Source organism: Poecilia reticulata, chromosome 6 (genome assembly GCF_904066995.2).
Source record: "Poecilia reticulata chromosome 6, P_reticulata-male-v2, whole genome shotgun sequence".
Taxonomy (NCBI): Eukaryota; Metazoa; Chordata; class Actinopteri; order Cyprinodontiformes; family Poeciliidae; genus Poecilia; species Poecilia reticulata.
In genome coordinates, this window is record NC_088835.1 from 5,717,115 (window position 1) to 5,733,452 (window position 16,338).

The 16,338-nt window shown below is 40.1% G+C and overlaps 2 protein-coding genes across 4 annotated transcripts; one reads left to right on the forward strand and one right to left on the reverse strand.

Moving 5' to 3' along the window:
* Positions 1-224: 224 nt before the first annotated feature.
* On the reverse strand, positions 225-3,080 carry rpl27a (ribosomal protein L27a). The gene is made up of 5 exons (XM_008410827.3): positions 2,993-3,080; positions 2,330-2,393; positions 2,164-2,239; positions 1,376-1,550; positions 225-399 (listed from the first exon to the last, which is right to left on the reverse strand). Exons 1-5 carry the CDS (start codon positions 2,993-2,995, stop codon positions 271-273), a joined length of 447 nt encoding a protein of 148 aa, XP_008409049.2. The 5' UTR covers positions 2,996-3,080; the 3' UTR covers positions 225-270.
* On the forward strand, positions 3,079-13,079 carry LOC103465723 (uncharacterized). Of its 3 annotated transcripts, XM_008410824.3 has the most exons (10): positions 3,079-3,319; positions 5,347-5,605; positions 5,805-6,078; positions 6,215-6,339; positions 8,241-8,406; positions 8,972-9,537; positions 11,110-11,218; positions 11,360-11,434; positions 11,944-12,096; positions 12,261-13,079. In XM_008410824.3, exons 3-10 carry the CDS (start codon positions 5,926-5,928, stop codon positions 12,441-12,443), a joined length of 1,530 nt encoding a protein of 509 aa, XP_008409046.1. In that variant the 5' UTR covers positions 3,079-3,319; positions 5,347-5,605; positions 5,805-5,925; the 3' UTR covers positions 12,444-13,079. The 3 variants fall into 3 exon arrangements, with proteins under 3 accessions (XP_008409046.1, XP_081463843.1, XP_081463844.1); XM_081607717.1 differs by having other exon boundaries at positions 5,347-6,078; XM_081607718.1 differs by having other exon boundaries at positions 5,424-6,078.
* The last annotated feature ends 3,259 nt before the right edge of the window (positions 13,080-16,338 follow it).

Here is a 16,338-nt window from a genome sequence, read left to right on the forward strand (position 1 = left end):
ATTCATCCCACCTTTTTATTTTCATTGAAATGAAACTGAAAAGTGAATAGGCTTCCCCTGTAGTTCACCCAATTAAAAGCTGTCAACATGTATAAAGGAACATTTTACAGAACAGTCAGTTTTTTTCAGTTTTAGAGGCTTTGACAGTTAAAACTTGTAGGCCATTTGTTATAAACACTTAAGTTCGCTCTTGATCTTTCTACTGTCAACAGAAATGAGACAAGTTCCATTTACACAGTTTATTCTGCCAAAAACAAGTAGAAAGAAACGTTATGCCATCAGCACACAGGCTCCTCCCACTTCCTTGATCTTCTCCTCGGCCTTGCGGCTGAAGAACTTGGCTTTGACGATCACAGGCTGCTTGGGCAGCTTGCCTTTGCCCAGAACTTTGTAGTAACCCTGCACCGGAAAACAACAAAAAACTAATTATTTATGAACACGTAGCAAAAAGCATCAAACATTACATAGCTGACTATATTACAGGATCAATTACAAATGGCTGGAAGAATAAACAGAACACATGAAACCAAACCAACATTTATGTGGTGATGGCTGAGGAAAAACATACAATACCATACAAATATTATGTTTGCTATGTTATGTTCAATTTAACAATCATTACAATCAGATACCACTTGCTTTAGTAACCATTTTCAACCTCTAAGTTAATATTTACAACAAACAAGAAAAACTATTTAAGATGGAAAGTTGAGGAAATGAAAACAGAAGGAAGGTTATCTAGAAGCTTGCAAAGTTTCATTTTTTTAATATTAAGAAAATATCCATCTAACCTGATAAACATCCGGGGCACAAGTTAGCACTGCTATGGCAACGGCTTTTCAGTTTATTGTATGTACAGAGCCAACCCAACTCATTTTCTCCTGCCAGTACAACAATTTCAAATTTAAGTTTCTAATCGCAAATATTAATATGTAAACATATTCTTGCTGAACGTGTTGACCTATTTCAGGTAAATATGATGTTTGACTTTACCTAAACCAGAAGTTAAATCTATGATTTTTCAAACTTAACGCCTTTCTGCATTAGGTTTTGTGACCCAACTTCCAAATTTAGGACAGAAGGGAAGATTTCTCTTTCAGCCCAAAGACAAAAAATAAATAAATAATAATAATTTCAAAGTGCCTCAAAATTCTATTCAATCTTAAGACCTATCTTGGATTTTAAGCTTTTAATCCCTTTCCAATAAATTTGACACAGAAATCCTGTTTGAAGCTCCATTTCCACCAAATCCAAAGATCAAAACAAACCAATACCACAAACAAACTTCTGCTTTTACGCTCAAACACAGACCAAAGTTCTGCCTGTGGATCCCATAAAATGCAGATTTAAGTGAATGAATGGACGAGGAGCTTACAGCGCGCACGGCGTCGATGACGGGCGCGGGGCCCTCGGGCTTCTTGCCGTAGTTGACCCGGGTCTGCTCGCTCACCAGCGTCCACAGCTTGTCCAGGTTGATGGTGGGGCAGTAGGACGCGTTTCTCTTCAGGTGGTAATGTCTCATGCCCACCTTCCCAAAGTAGCCCGGGTGGCTGAGGAAGACAAAGCGGCACTGGTTCAGAACTTACAGAACAAATCTGTAAAGACCAGAGGAGCCTGTAACCAGACGGAGCGTTTTCATACAGCAGAGGGGACAGCAACTGGTCACTTTTTTTTTAAAAATCCCACAAGGGAGTGCCTGTCCTTCCAAGCTGGAGGCTTGAACTTTAACTAGTTAGTTTTGTTGCTCTGGTAAGGCACACATCTAACAATGGATTGGCACATTTACTACGTCAGAACTTATTCTACTAATGTGTTTCAAACCTTTAGCGCATTAGCTCTTTTTCAGAAAAGCCAAATACCACTTATTTTAAGCAATCTTAAGGAAGTTATTTAGATTTTTACCGCTTGCATCAAACTTTAAAATATGCATTTAAAAAAACCTTGATAGAAACATGGCTGTTAAGATTGTAAACACAAACGTTCTGGAGACGTATCCAGACATATTAGGAAAGAGCAAGTTAACATCACCTTTGTGCATCAAGGTTCAAAAAGGAAAAATAAAAGATTTGTTTCAAGTCTGATAAAAATAAAAGCTCCATCATACCCGATCCCACGAACGAGCCAAACAAGAAAGGTGTTTTTGTTTGTCTTTTTACTACTCACTATTTGTCAAAGTTGATTCTGTGGTGATGCATACCACCAGCATTACCACGACCTCCAGGATGCTTCCTGTGCTTCCCTGTGGACAGAAACCAGCTGCTGTTAGGGACAACTCTACATGACCTGTTAACTCTGAACATTCTGCATTAAAACCACAGAATATGCTCACCAACGCGACCATGTCCGTGGCTCACATGTCCTCGGAGCTTCCTGGTTTTGGACTTCTTGGTAGGCTGTAAGAAAAAAAAAGTTGTCTTATGCTTGAAATTGTGACCTGATTTAGCTTAGCAATTGTCATGATCGAAATCGATGAAGATAATGACACATTTTCTTCTGATGAAATCCGACTTTAACTGTTCCAATGCATTTATTTAACTAATTTGGAGCCACAAATTTACGTTCCAACCACTAAACTCGCTGCAGTGTACAAATACACTGCATGCTGTCTATGAGCTTGAAAGCTAACAGCTAAAACCACTAGCCGGTGGATAGTTATGCTACTACAACAAACAGCGAAAATAAATTTCATACGGCATCCACATTATGATTTGAAGAACAAATGTTCGTGTAGTCCTTATGGATATAATGTCAATTAGTGCCGGAAAAGTAGCTAAACAAGAGAAGTGGCCCTAGAAAACCCGGTTAGCACAATGTAAAACGCTCTGAAAGCCAGATAATCTTAATAAAGTGTACAAATAACACAAAAAGATGGTCAATGATAGATGAATGTATATAACGAGAATGTAATTGTTCTATATTTTGGGAGTATAAACGAGGATGGGAACAGATTTAGCTGCATTTCAGTACACAGGGACTACATGGTAGCACCTACCATCTTGGAGGTTAGCTGAAAGAGGAACGGGATTTGGAAACAACGCGGTTTTGTGCGAGACTTGCTTTCTTGGCAAACTAGTGCTTAACAGCCACAGCGACGCCTAACGTTAAATAGCGGAACACACACTCAGAGTTAGAGCTGATTTACATAAAAAAGGTCCGTTATTCAAAGTTTGCGTTACACCTTTACAGAGTGTAACTTCTCATTGGTTAAAATAACACACAGGGAGATGAGATTCTCACCATCAAATGGTTTTTCAGCGGAAGACTGCCACATCAGCAGCAGCTGGTCGCCTCATAGGAGGAATTCAGCATCATCAGAGTGGTGAGATGAACCATTTTAAACTAAGTCACATCAAATGTGATCTTTTATTGTTATTGCATTCTGTGGGAATTTTATAGAAACAGACATTTTATGAAAGTTAGTTGTTAAAAACGGTAGAAGGAAATATTCAATGAGCAAAAAATATGTTTTTTTAGCATAAATATACCAATTTATTATCATAAAAACAATTTTTTTTAAAAAAAAGTACAAAATGTAAGGTGTCTCAAACAGAAGCTATGTCCCAGCTATGTCAGTGCATAGGTGAAATACTTTGAGAAAAAAAACAAAGCTGGATTGCCATAATGAGGCTGTGTCTGTCTGAAACAGACGGCACATCATTCCTGGGCAACATAAACTGCTAAGTGAGATCACTAGACACAGGAAGGAATATTTTGATCTATAAAAATTGTTTCCTTCTAATCATATGGGAGTAATGCTTAATTTCAATTTCACACTGGTGTTGCTGAAGGCTGCTTGAGGAGTATTTTACACAACAAAACAAAGTGGAAATGCTGTCATTTTGACTTGTGCTAATTTTACATGCAGTAATTAAAATGCATACTCAACATATGATGTCATGGAAAAGAAATTACTCTACAAATAAAGTTATGTTTAAAAAAAACTGTAATGACATGATGAACAAGCATTGAACATGCTAACAGAAATTTATAGAAGGAGCAGTATTATGTGACATTTTATCAAGTAACTTTGCTACCTTGAATTGTTTCAATAAAGATGTACGGATCAAATATGACTTAAAAGAAATTTTACTTTGCAAATAACAGCTTGAAATAGGGCCTCTGTCTCTTTAAGAACTCCCACTCTTTCTGAAACTCTGCCTTCAGGAGGTCATCTCAACATGGCTCCTCTATTAACACTTTAACAACGTTTTACCAGCGTTTCACTGAGAAGTAGCTCCTAGAATGGGCTGATGCACAGATGCCCAGTTTTACCAGATGTTTGCTAATTGTTGCTGGCTAGTCTGATGGAGCTGAATGTTGCGTTTTTCTCAGTTGTATGGTTTCCATGGGAATTAAATGATTTCTCAAATATGCATAAAAGAATCAAAGCAACACTTCAGGTATATTTTTGATAAGGGAATAACATTAAAACATGATGTAAAGCTTAAAAAAAATTCAGGTAATATCCAGAATCATTTCTCTTCTGGGCCAGACATAAGTAAGGGCTTAAAGGGGCAGTAGCCCAGGACCTCAATTGTTGGGGGAGCCCCAAAACATTCCTTTTTCTTTTTCTTTTTTTTTTAATGAATGTGTTGTAATTTATATAAAACTCATAGGCCCATATTAAGCAAACTGTGTTAATATTTTAAGATTTTGATGAATGTAAACAATTCTCAAATATTTGAAATTGATGAAGTTATGAAACAATGTTGTGGGGGAACAGCATGGAGCCTATTAAGCCTATCATGTATCAATTCATACCACCTCATGGATTTGGCTACCTGTTAATGGATTGTAATTTGTATTAGCAGAAGAATTTTTCTGGGCTCCTGCCCAAAACTGGCTCCAGCTCCTGGGCCTGCCATGTAAATCCGGCGCTGTTCCTCCTCCATACATGTTGTGTGTAAAGACATCCAGAGAGTACAGCTCTCCCAGTTTTTGACGAGCATGTTAAAATCTTCTGCAGGAAACTGTAAGCAGGCTTCAAAACTCTTTTTCTTCATCAGTGGAGTGTTGTGCAGTGAGCGTGAATAGAGGCAGTTTAGCACATTTTCTTTTTTTCTTTTGTGGGAAAAAAGAAATCCTTACTGTTTCCAGATCCTTGTGAAGCTCTCGCTCTTTGTCTACTCTTCCTCTGACAGAAATACCCAGCTGAAGCTAGTCTATAGGGAAGTTTTCTTCTTTCCCCCTTCTGAATTGCAGCACATTAAGAAGTTTAAAAATCCAACTATAAACAATCCAACTATAAACTGTCATGAACAGTAAGACTTTTTTGTGAAGGTTTTTTTTAAAACTAATCATAACCAAGTTTTTTTTTTTCTTTACATAACTAATTGTAAACACCAGAAGAAAAGAAGCCAAATCTGAGCGCCTGAAACATGTTTGACACAAACACCTCACCTGTTATGACTTCTGGTGAACAGAGCTGAATTATCAGGGGGCTGAGGCTCAGTCGGCTCTCCACCAATCAGATCACACATCTCCTCTCCCCTGACACTGGACACATGGAACAGGTCCATCCCTCTCCTCTGTGGCTGTAGCTTCACTCGTCTTCTCCTGGATATCTGAAGCTGACATCTTGGTTTTGGATTTGTTTCACACTCAGGTGAAGTTTAATCAGGTTTTGATCTAGTGTTCTTTCTTTTAATACATAAGATTGTTTTCAGTATCTGTTTCATACCTGGTGCCTTTTGTTTCTAAATTTCTTTCCTTTTTTTTTCTTTTTCTTTTGCGTGGAATTTTTTTTAGAGAAAAATCACCTGAAATGTTAGTTTGACTGATTCTTTTCCCCGCTGTGTTTGCAGTTTTCTGTTTATTTTTTTGCTCTGTCGAACACGGAGCTCACAGAGGATTTCCAACCGGCAGTGGCTTCTGTGCGTCTCCTCTCCTGTTTGTTCGCCCCCAAGAGGCCCTGATCTCCGGGCGATGGAAGCTCTGACAAAGAGAGGCCATGGCAACTTTCCCCAGAGGAGAGCCTCCCCGATGCCACAGGGAGTCGGGTGCAGAGAGCCGCCGACACCAGAGACGGATCCGCCTCTGGCAACAGCGACGGAGGAACCGGGCCAAGCGGTGGAAAATGTAACGCACGCATACTCTGTTTTTATTAAAGATTGACCAATCTAATACGTGTGAGACGAGTTAGTCATGTAAACAGAACATAAATATAGATATTATTTTGACACTAAGTTGTTGTTTTTTGTCTTTTTACATGTAGTTCACCATTTCTGGATTGGGCCAGTTGGAAAACTGGTCCAGGACAGAAAAAAATCGAGCATCTTCTTCTGGGAAACTGGAAACTCAAGTTGACAAAAGTGTCAAACATTTACTGAAGACGATGAGGTAAGCAGCCTTGTTGCTATGATTATAATCTGTAATGTTTAAAGGAATAGTTTGAGATTTTAGGTAATTACTGTGCTTACGTGAGTGGAGTTTTAAGAGACGGAGCAACACAATTAGTGCAAAATTGCCAGATGGAACCACAGAAAAAGGATGATGTTTTCTCAAAATGTTTTGGAAGAGGAATTTGCATTCAACCCTAGTCTGACTATTACCTTTCTACGCAATTCTGCTCTATTGTAATCTCTGTTCACTGCTCCGTCTGGGATTTCTCCGATTGAAATAGATTCTCCGGTAGAATTTCATCCAGGCCAATCAGCAAACAGGAGGTACAATGTGTTAGGGCCATTGTATGTTGAGTACATTCAATCAATCAATCAATCAATCAATCAATCAATCAATCAATCAATCAATCAATCAATCAATCAATCAATCAATCAATCAATCAATCAATCAATCAAATGTTGAGATTAATCTTCATGCTAATCAATAATGAATGAGACACAGACCCTCACCTACGGTTTATGTTAAAGTGAGTCATCTGGTGTGCACCCAAGCTTTGCTATAGTTATGTTATTATAGCTTTTTATTTTCTATTGTTGAGCTATTTGGAGGTCAAGTGGAGACACATAAGATATTATCACTGGAAGTACTATACCTTGTTTTAATGTATATATGAATTACTTACTGTGAGTATTTGTTTCTTATGTCTTGATATGCTGATATAGTAAAAACTCATTTGGTCGATAACCAATATCAATATCGATATTTTTTTCATACACCTACTTACTATAAACTATATGGCTTATTCTACAGAGGAATTAAAATACTGCATTATCTTTGTCAATTTAGCTTGCTGAAAAATGCAAATGCTAAAAAGGAGGCTGAAAATGATGCAACACTTTCAACTTGCACTATGTTTAATGTCAGATTTATTCATAACATCTGCTCTCTAAGACAATGACACTCAAACAGTGCAAATTTGCAAATCTTCACAAAACTAAACTCAATCTGTTCACAAGCAACAAATGAAAAGCACATCAGTTGTGCATCAATACTTAGTTTCTGATGACGTTGTGCTACAGGCATCATTCTCACTGGTTTGTCATATAAAATCAACGCCTTTTATATCTGCGAGTTATTTTGACAGAATGGCTGAGTAGATATCCACTCACACAGCAACGTTTGAATTTGCACACTGGATGCAGTTTTGCATCTAATAATTTGAGAGATTGACACAAGATGCACTACATAAAGATGGACAGCAGGTAGAGCCAGAGAGCTTTTAAATTCAACACATTTTCTGACTATGGCAGTAGCATGTGGATGGATCATGGATGGACAAATCTTCACATGGCTTTCGAAACATTTAGTGTAATAAAACCGCAATACAAATAACAATAATGATAACAGCCTTTTATTAGACCAAGAGACCTGGCCTAGACTGGCAGCATACAGAGAGAAAAACATCAGCAAACAGACATGCAAACAAATATGTTCAAATACTCAAATAAAACAAATACGCAAGATAACCAGAGGCCTAATGCAGAACCTTGTGGTATGCCCTTGTGAATAAACTGGTCTTCAGAGGAAAAACCATCACAGTGGACAGCCTGGGTTCTTTCTTTTGTAGAAAACCAAGCTGACAAGTTTACACTTTAATTTCACTGAAGAACCTTGGTAAGTGTACGTTTTAATTTTAGCCAGAATAAGTCACTTAGCTCTTTTTTTTTCATATTTTTATCATATTTTTCATATATTTATCTCTTTCTATATAGCTAACTTTAGCTGGCCTATTTATTTACTGATCAGCAAAGGCATTCAGTCACCCTGTAACTTTCTGAAAATAACTCGCTGACTATGCTGAGTTGATCGACTCACGTTGCCTCGGATTATCTTTGCAGGATTCATCCAGAAGCCCAGAGGATTCTGGGTAATTCCGCCATTGCTGTTGTAAGTCTGGAGCGCCTGAACTTCCAGAGTGTATCGTCATCATCTCTGCAGCCTGTGGTGTCTCTGGTCCGACTGCCTCTTCAAGCAGATGTAGTTTCTCTAAACTGTCCTCAACAGGTCCGCAAGTTTACATATTTTATTTGCATGAGACAAAGATAAGTGTGACGGTGTATTAGGGCCATTGTAGATAGAAAAAAAGGGAGTAAATCTCCGCCAAAGAGCCTTGACGTTTTGAGATTAGTCCAAGAAATTTGCTAGAAAAAACAGCAGCATTTCTGAGCTTGAGAAGTTGAAAATTTACCAGAAAAAGACTACATTGTTTTTAGATTTATCTCAGAAAATTTCTAAAAGAAACTGGAATATGAAAAGTCAAAAATATGTAAGAAAAAAACTGACATTTTTAGATTAATCTCAGAAATTTCTTGGAGAAAAACAAGAACATTTCTGTGGCTTGAAAAGTTGGAAATTTACTTCAGAAGAAAACTCTGTTATTTTGAGATTAATCTGTCGAGTTGTTTATTGCATATTTTTGGAGCTCAGAAACTTTATTGGTTTTTTTTTTCTAGAAAATTTTGGAGTTTTTCAATGGAAATGTTCTCCTTTTTGTTTGCCCTAATCTGGCGTTGTAGATAAATATGCATTTTGGTTGCTTAATTCTGTTTTCTATACCATCTGCTGACAGAATGGGTTCAGTCCAACTCAGGAAGACATCTTGGAAGTCAACGAAGGCCCGCCCCAGTCTGATGAGTGTCAGGTAGAAACCATGTCCGCATGCTGGACTGAACCGTACTGTCCCGAAGGTTCACCATACGGAGAACCAGAGCAAGACTCGGGCTTTGACTGTGAATCCAACCCGGATCAGCCTTACATCCTTCTGGATTCCGGGTCGGATGATGGGAGAAGCGAAACGGAAACCTTCTACTTGGACCCAGACGCGAAGCAGGCCGTGGTGATGGAACTGGACCCGGAGGCGGAGGCGAACCGGGATCTGTGCCTGCAGCTGGAGGACGACCCTGATGTTAAATGCGAAGCCGACGTATTTGAAACGGAGCTCAGTGAAGACGGAAGCACCGACCTCTGTTGCCTGACCAAACTGGAGTCAGAATCCGGAGCTGGGACTGAACAGACGGAGGAGAGTGAAGATTTTTGTGCCGTTTGTATGAACGGCGGAGAGCTGCTGTGCTGTGACCGCTGCCCGAAAGTCTACCACCTGGATTGTCATGTACCTTCTCTCATTAGCTTCCCAGTGTAAGTACTGTGTGGACATGTCAAAGTTCACACTTCAGATTCGATCAGCTGTAGCAAACCTCAGGACATAACCACAACATGTCTAGACCTTTCAGTAGGTGAGATTGGTGTTTCATTTAGGTATCCTTCACACCACGCTAGCATGATTTGTTTTATAACGGCTATACAGCACCTGAGGTCACAGGGTCACAACTACATATTACTCAGGTGGATGCGAAAACATAACCCCCCCGACCCCCTGCCGAAGGAAGGTACGTCAGTCAGGGTGAAGGAGCGTAGAAAACATACGCTCGTTCTGCCCCCCCGGGACGAAGAGACGTGAAAGGTAAAACTCCCTACATTTACCCCGTTATGTGCACAAGGTGAAGGATCGTAAGGCGCGCTGAAGTGTATGCGAAGACATCACCTGCGCGCCGCCCCCTCCAGATGGGGTTTTGATGCCCCCTCTGGTGCAGCGCCCCAATGCGTTGCATGCGCTGCATGCCCACTTTTTGCGCCACTGTGAGGTCACACAACTTCTCTTGCTGCAACTAAATGGACTTCAACAAAAAAAGTAGGCTATAGATCAGGGCTGCCAAATCCATTTTCATTTTGGGCCATGTCAACATTGCTAATGTCCTCAAAGGGCAGAGTCTAACAAACTATGATAAAACACATTTTAAAAAAACAGCTGTCTCTTTTTGATAAGTTCTTAAAATTAAATAACATTGAACATCTTTTTACCTTTATGTCATTTGGCTGTATACAGACAAAAAACTACTTTGATTTGATTGATTAAATAAAAATTACAAGTACAGAACTGTTTTCTTGAAAGCTCTATTTGTGTCCCTAGAATCTGGAGGGCCACAGAAAAAAAATAATGTTGCGCAGGATTTGGTCCCCAGGCCTCGAGTCACATGGCACAGGGGTTTCAGAGTGTCTGCGAGATCAGCTAAATGTTATTTGGCTAGCTAGCTATCCAGTTAAAAGTTAGGTGGAACCAGGGGGCTACCTCTCTTTTTGGCTAGCTAATTAGCTAAAAAGTTAGCTAAAATGAAGATTAGATAGAAAATAGATAGCCATGTTCAAAACTAACACCAATACATAACTTGTGATAAACTAGCAGTCATACACTCTGTCATAAGGCATTCATTCATTCTCTTCCTTACCCATACCCACCCAAACTACCACCTACATGCTCTGCTAAGCTAATGACAGAACTGGTGCCAACTCCACCAGCACACCGGGACAGAAACTGATGGTGCAGATGCAGAAATGTCCCGTTGCTTTAAGGTATTTCAGCTGATCGCTGCAATATCCCAAAGCGGATGAGAAATTCATATTAATCATGATGTGATTATATGGCCGAAAAAAGCAACTACAAAAAATATTCAGTATTTGTTGTGTTGTTTTCAGAATGAAGTGAAGTTTTTAAGATTTCCTCAAGATATCTTAGGGATTTCACTAAAACTTACAAAAATGACCACAGTTGGAAGAGATAGTTTGTAGTAACTTGAAAAAACATTTGATTTTCATTGGGGTTTTTTTTTTCTCCAACGTTTTCATTCCTATGTCCTGATCTTCAATCGACAGAGGAGACTGGGTGTGTACGCTGTGTAGAACTGACAAGGACCCTGTGGAGAACACACACCCCTGTGGGGCGGTCAGAGTGCCTTACACACTGTCCGACCAGGACCAGAGAGTAAGTTTTAATACACAATCAGCTGTCTGAGTGCTGAAATTAAAGGAGAATTACGAATTCTCAAATTTGCTTCCACTACTTTTTCAAATCCCAGTTGCCAACAGTGTTCCTCTCTCTTCCTGTGCTGTGTTTTTCTTGCAGAGGTGTGAGAAGCTGTCTCTCCTGCTGTACTGTCACCCCCTCAGCGTTCCATTCCACGATCCCGTCAGTCCGCTGGTCAGTTCAACACAATCACATGAAATTCCTCCGCAACTTTAACGCCTTTTAGAAACTACCTCGGGAAAAATGTACCCCACCAAGACGAACCATCACAAATGTGATTGGACGCAGTACTCCGTGTGATATCTACGCAATGTTAAAAAAACTGAAATCTCTGGTTCAGGGTTACCTTCAAGGTGTTTTTTGGTAATTCTGAACTGAAAACATCATTTTGACTACAGATCCTTTGAAACCCAGGTTGTGATTTGTGAAATGTGTTTTAAAAGTGTGATTTCGGCGGTTTTTGGGGTCAGAGAAGGCAGGGGTTCACCAAGGAAACATTCATTCACGAAACACCGTTGTTGCTAGAGGTGTCTATACAAACTACTGTATTATTGGTTTTATGTAGAGTGTGCTTTATTTTTGTTCAACTTAAAAAAAATAAAAATAAAAATTTAACCCCCAATTTACAACCAAGCAGACACACTTGTCTCCTTCCTACTCTAATTCCTGACAATGTCCCCCAGGCTCGAAACTACTATCAGATCATCAAGAGGCCCATTGACCTGTCAGTGATCCGAAGGAAACTGGACAAATTCAACACCCTGCATTACTTCACAGCGGAGCAGTTTGTCGACGACATCTTGCTGATGTTCAAGAACTGCGCTACTTTCAATTATGTAAGTTCACAGTTAGGAAAATGTAGTTTCCTAACTGGGACCCAGCTTGTTAAAACAACAACAAGCTGGGTTCCTTTTCCTTCAAGTTAAAGTCTGTTTACACAACCCAGATTCTGAAAGCGAGTCTCCAGGTTTTAACCGTTCCTCCGTTTCGTCCCGGGCAGCCAGACTCGGAGGTGGCCCAGGCCGGCCGGACCCTGGAGGTGTTTTTCCTCAGCAGTCTGAAGGAGGTTTTCCCAGAGCGGACGTTCCCGTCGGCCAGCCAGGACAGGATGAACAAAGCTCGCAACCGGTGGCTCAGCAGGAAGAGGAGACATGTCTTCAGTGGAAGGAAATTCTACCTATAGACTATCTACATGTCTTCTGTTTTCATTTAGTTTTCTAACATATGTCAGCAAGCTTGAACAACAACATAGCTAAAGATGGGCCTCGTTTGGACTGGACTCACTCATTTGTCAGCTGTTATTTATAATTTTACAAGAAAATGTAGTAGACTGTCTTCTCTGCTTAACAGGAAGGTCAGTTTATGTTACAAATGAACTATATTTTTCTACTTTGGGAGATAAATCTGTCCTTTAGACTTTTCAACAAGATTGGTTCAATCAGCTGTTTGTCCAGTCTTGACCAACACCATGCTTCTGTTATTGTTGAAACTTGTTCTTGGTGAATACAGATCACTGTCATTGATCTGTATCAGTGACAGTGATACTAATATTTCCATTTCAGGCTGTAAATATTAAAAATTTGAGTTATTGTGGGGGCAATTAAAGGTTCGGTTGTCCATGATTGTTAAATGGGTTAAGTTGTCCTCAGCTTGAAAAAGTGGTGTCAGAGCAATGGAGGTTAAATATACTGCTTAAAAATAAAGGGAACACTTAAACAACACCATATAACTCCAAGTAGATCAAACTTCTGTGAAATCAAACTGTCCACTTAGGAAGCAACACTGATTGACCCGACGAGGGTCCCCGTTGTCAATCAGTGTTGCTTCCTAAGTGGACAGTTTGATTTCACAGAAGTTTGATTTACTTGGAGTTATATTGTGTTGTTTAATCCATCCATCCATTTTCTTGCACCCTTTTTCCCTCAGTGGGTTTGAGAGGGGTGCTGGTGCCCATCTCCAGCCAACGTTTCGGGCGAGAGGCAGGGTACACCCTGGACAGGTCGCCAGTCTGTCGCAGGGCAACACAGAGACACACAGGACACACAACCATGCACACAAACACTCACACCTAGGGGCAATTTGGAGAGGCCAATTAACCTGACAGTCATGTTTTTGGACTGTGGGAGGAAACCGGAGTACCCGGAGAAAACCCACGCACGCACAGGGAGAACATGCAAACTCCATGCAGAAAGACCCCAGGCCGGGAATCGAACCCAGAACCTTCTTGCTGCAAGGCAACAGCTCTACCAACTGCGCCACTGTGCAGCGTGTTAAGTGTTCCCTATATTTTTTTTGAGCAGTGTACAAATGCCAGAAACAGATTTTTATCTACTTTGTGTTTTATCCCATAAAATCCTCCAGAACGTGTAGGACTGAAATGTGACACAATGAACAGGAAAGCAAACTGCTCTCCATGCTACATTGGCGCCGCATCGTCATCCTCCCCATGTGAGAGCCGGTCTGTTTCTTCTCCTGCGATTCTTGTTCTGCTCTGTGTGCCATGCTTCCATTAGCGCCTCGACTGCAGCTTTCAGATTTATGAATCCAAATCATATCCGCAAGTGTTTTTATTTCAGGACATTTAACTTAGATGCTGCTCAGCGCAAATCACCACACACAAAGAACCAAAAGACGCGTCTTCGGCTAATTTATGCCATATCATGCGGATAGAGTTACTTTCACTCTGTGCTTTCAAAAGACTCCTTTTTTTTCCCTCCTCTACTGCATTGTGGACAGTTCATAGAGCTCTGCTGCAGCTCATAGAGTCCAAGAGCTGCAGCACTTGGACTCTATGAGCATCATAAAAAGACTTTTAAATAGGGGAAGAAAAAAAATCCATTGGAAGCACTAATGAAACCCACTCTGCCCTCCCTCCCCCCACCACACCACCCTCTCCTTGTAAACATTATGTGTTTGAATGAAGTGAAAGTCTGGCAGGCTCCTGAAGGCCAGCACTCCTGTGGTTAATGTTCAGATGAAGTGGCGGAAACTGACCATGAGATGTTATTACGGAGACGTTTTAATGCTTTAACCCACTTTATTCAGTCCATTAAACCTTAGTCACATGTCGGCCTTCCTTGTTCCTCTTCGGCTGCAGTCTCGCCCCCCCCCCAACCCCAACCAACACCACCACCTTTCAGCATTCTATTGTGCAGATGTTTCATTTAAGGACATCAAAGCGCGCCGCCTTTGTTCTGTCGGTTTGAATCACTAATGCACAAAAATAAGAGGAAGAAAATCAGACATACCTCCAGCTGCAGAAAGGAATGGCTCCTCTGATAAGACCGTCTCTAGTTCTTTATATGTTTAAGAATAAAAAAGATTCCCAGCGTCCATTAGCTATGATTAATCCAGCAGTATTCCTGATTCATGTCACAGAAGCATCATTTTAGAAACACTGCAAGATCCATAGCTTTTTTAAAAGCTGCTGGCTAAGATTTGTTGCAGTTCTGTGTGATTTGTGGACATTTAGACTCATTTCCTCCCTTCCACTCTCGGTAAGATATTGCATTAGAAACACTTGACTCACTAAATCTTGGGGCTGCCAAGTATATAGACCACGTCTCCCTTGGACACTGGAAAGCAGAGCTGATAAGTTTATTACATTCTCTTTGTCAAAACAAGACAACTCCAGCCAGTTAGGGAGATACAGCTTTTCTTTTTTTTTTAACAAGATGTTTCAGCTTTTTTCTCAGTTTTAGATGTTTTAAGCTGTAAGAGATCGCTTGTGTGGAGTAGTTAAAGGGGTAGTTCAGAACGCTTTAAAGTTCTTTAAAGGTAATAAGCAGTTCAAACCTGGTAGCTAATCCTAGAGGCTGAAGCTAACGGCTAATCTGAAACAGAATCAGACTTAAAACAACTAAAATCTCCAGAACTTCGCAGCTGTTCATGTGAATGATATGTTACGAACCTTTAAGCCATTATCCTAGTTGCACTGGATGAATATTACCAAGGACTCGTCACATTGCTAATGGAAGTTAGAAGATATTTTGTTGGACATTCTGTTGGACAGGTCATCTGTTTTTTTTTGTTTTTTTTGCGATTCCGCCATTACGGAAATGTATGCGAAATCAACAGATCCCCGCATTTTTTTGCGCGAATGCATAATAGTGAATCTATTGCTAACTTTCAGCAAAACTGGTCATAAGCACTGGGCTTGAGAGACTGCTAACTCCAACCTGCAGGTGGCAGCATTTTCTACTTTTATTACTCTGCGGCCTCACTTGATGTGAAGTTCTGTGATCGATATGGCCACCTACTTCTTTCTCATCATCTTTCTTCTATAAGTAGACTTTGGACCGGGTTTCGTGAGGAAAACATATTTTTTGCAAAATTCCTTGAAAATATTTCTGAAGTAATACCACAAAACGGGATTTTGATAAAAAAAATTTTTTTTAAAAAATCACCCCACAAGAAAAAAAAAATTAAAATACCAGAGGGATTGAGTAGACTATCTACTTTTGACTGTAAATGTGAAAGCCTGTCAGATACTCAATGTATTTCTGGCTGAAGTTAGTAGAAAAAGGGTCGAGTCTGGTTTGTTTTTGATCAGCCAAGATAGCCGTTAGCTCGTCTTTGCTCAGATTAGGTATTAGCTTGCCTCCCCTGGCTCTTCAAACGAACATCACTCTCAGTGTTTCATTCCTCATTTTGCTTCTTTTGTACTGCTTGAATTTAGAGGAAAAGCTGGAGGAAGAAGATGTTGTTTCATGAATAAGCAGTCCAAGGAGTCATAAAACTCTGGTTGGGTAACCACAGGGTCTGCACTGCCCTTTCAAGATCTTTATGTGAACATTTAGGATTTCTTTTTTTCTTACTAAACCGGTAAAAGAAGTTGAGGGTCAGTCTCGAAGGGGCTTAATAAAAACAACGACGTGAAACTCCAAAGTCCCTCTGAGTGACGCTGATATCAGGATGATTGATGGCTGCCATCTGAAGCCACCGTTGTTATTCCTTTTTTAACAAAACGAAGACCGCATTTTCCATCAAGTCAAGTCAAAATGAACGGGTCTTTTTTGTCTCAATGTTTATCTTTAGAGAAACAGATGAATTGGCTCTCATTATATTTATTTCCACTG

What these genes read in the sequence shown, in the direction of transcription:
- rpl27a (XM_008410827.3), bottom strand. An exon ending in CCACGGACATGGTCGCGTTG is followed by an intron (nt 2,240 to 2,329) that starts GTGAGCATATTC and finishes TTCTGTCCACAG; the next exon opens with GGAAGCACAGGAAGCATCCT. An exon ending in TCATCGACGCCGTGCGCGCT is followed by an intron (nt 400 to 1,375) that starts GTAAGCTCCTCG and finishes TTTCCGGTGCAG; the next exon opens with GGTTACTACAAAGTTCTGGG.
- LOC103465723 (XM_081607717.1), top strand. Translation starts at nt 5,926, where the DNA reads ATGGAAGCTCTGACAAAGAGAGGCCATGGCAACTTTCCCCAGAGGAGA. An exon ending in CGGGCCAAGCGGTGGAAAAT is followed by an intron (nt 6,079 to 6,214) that starts GTAACGCACGCA and finishes TTTTACATGTAG; the next exon opens with TTCACCATTTCTGGATTGGG. An exon ending in ACTGCGCTACTTTCAATTAT is followed by an intron (nt 12,097 to 12,260) that starts GTAAGTTCACAG and finishes CGTCCCGGGCAG; the next exon opens with CCAGACTCGGAGGTGGCCCA.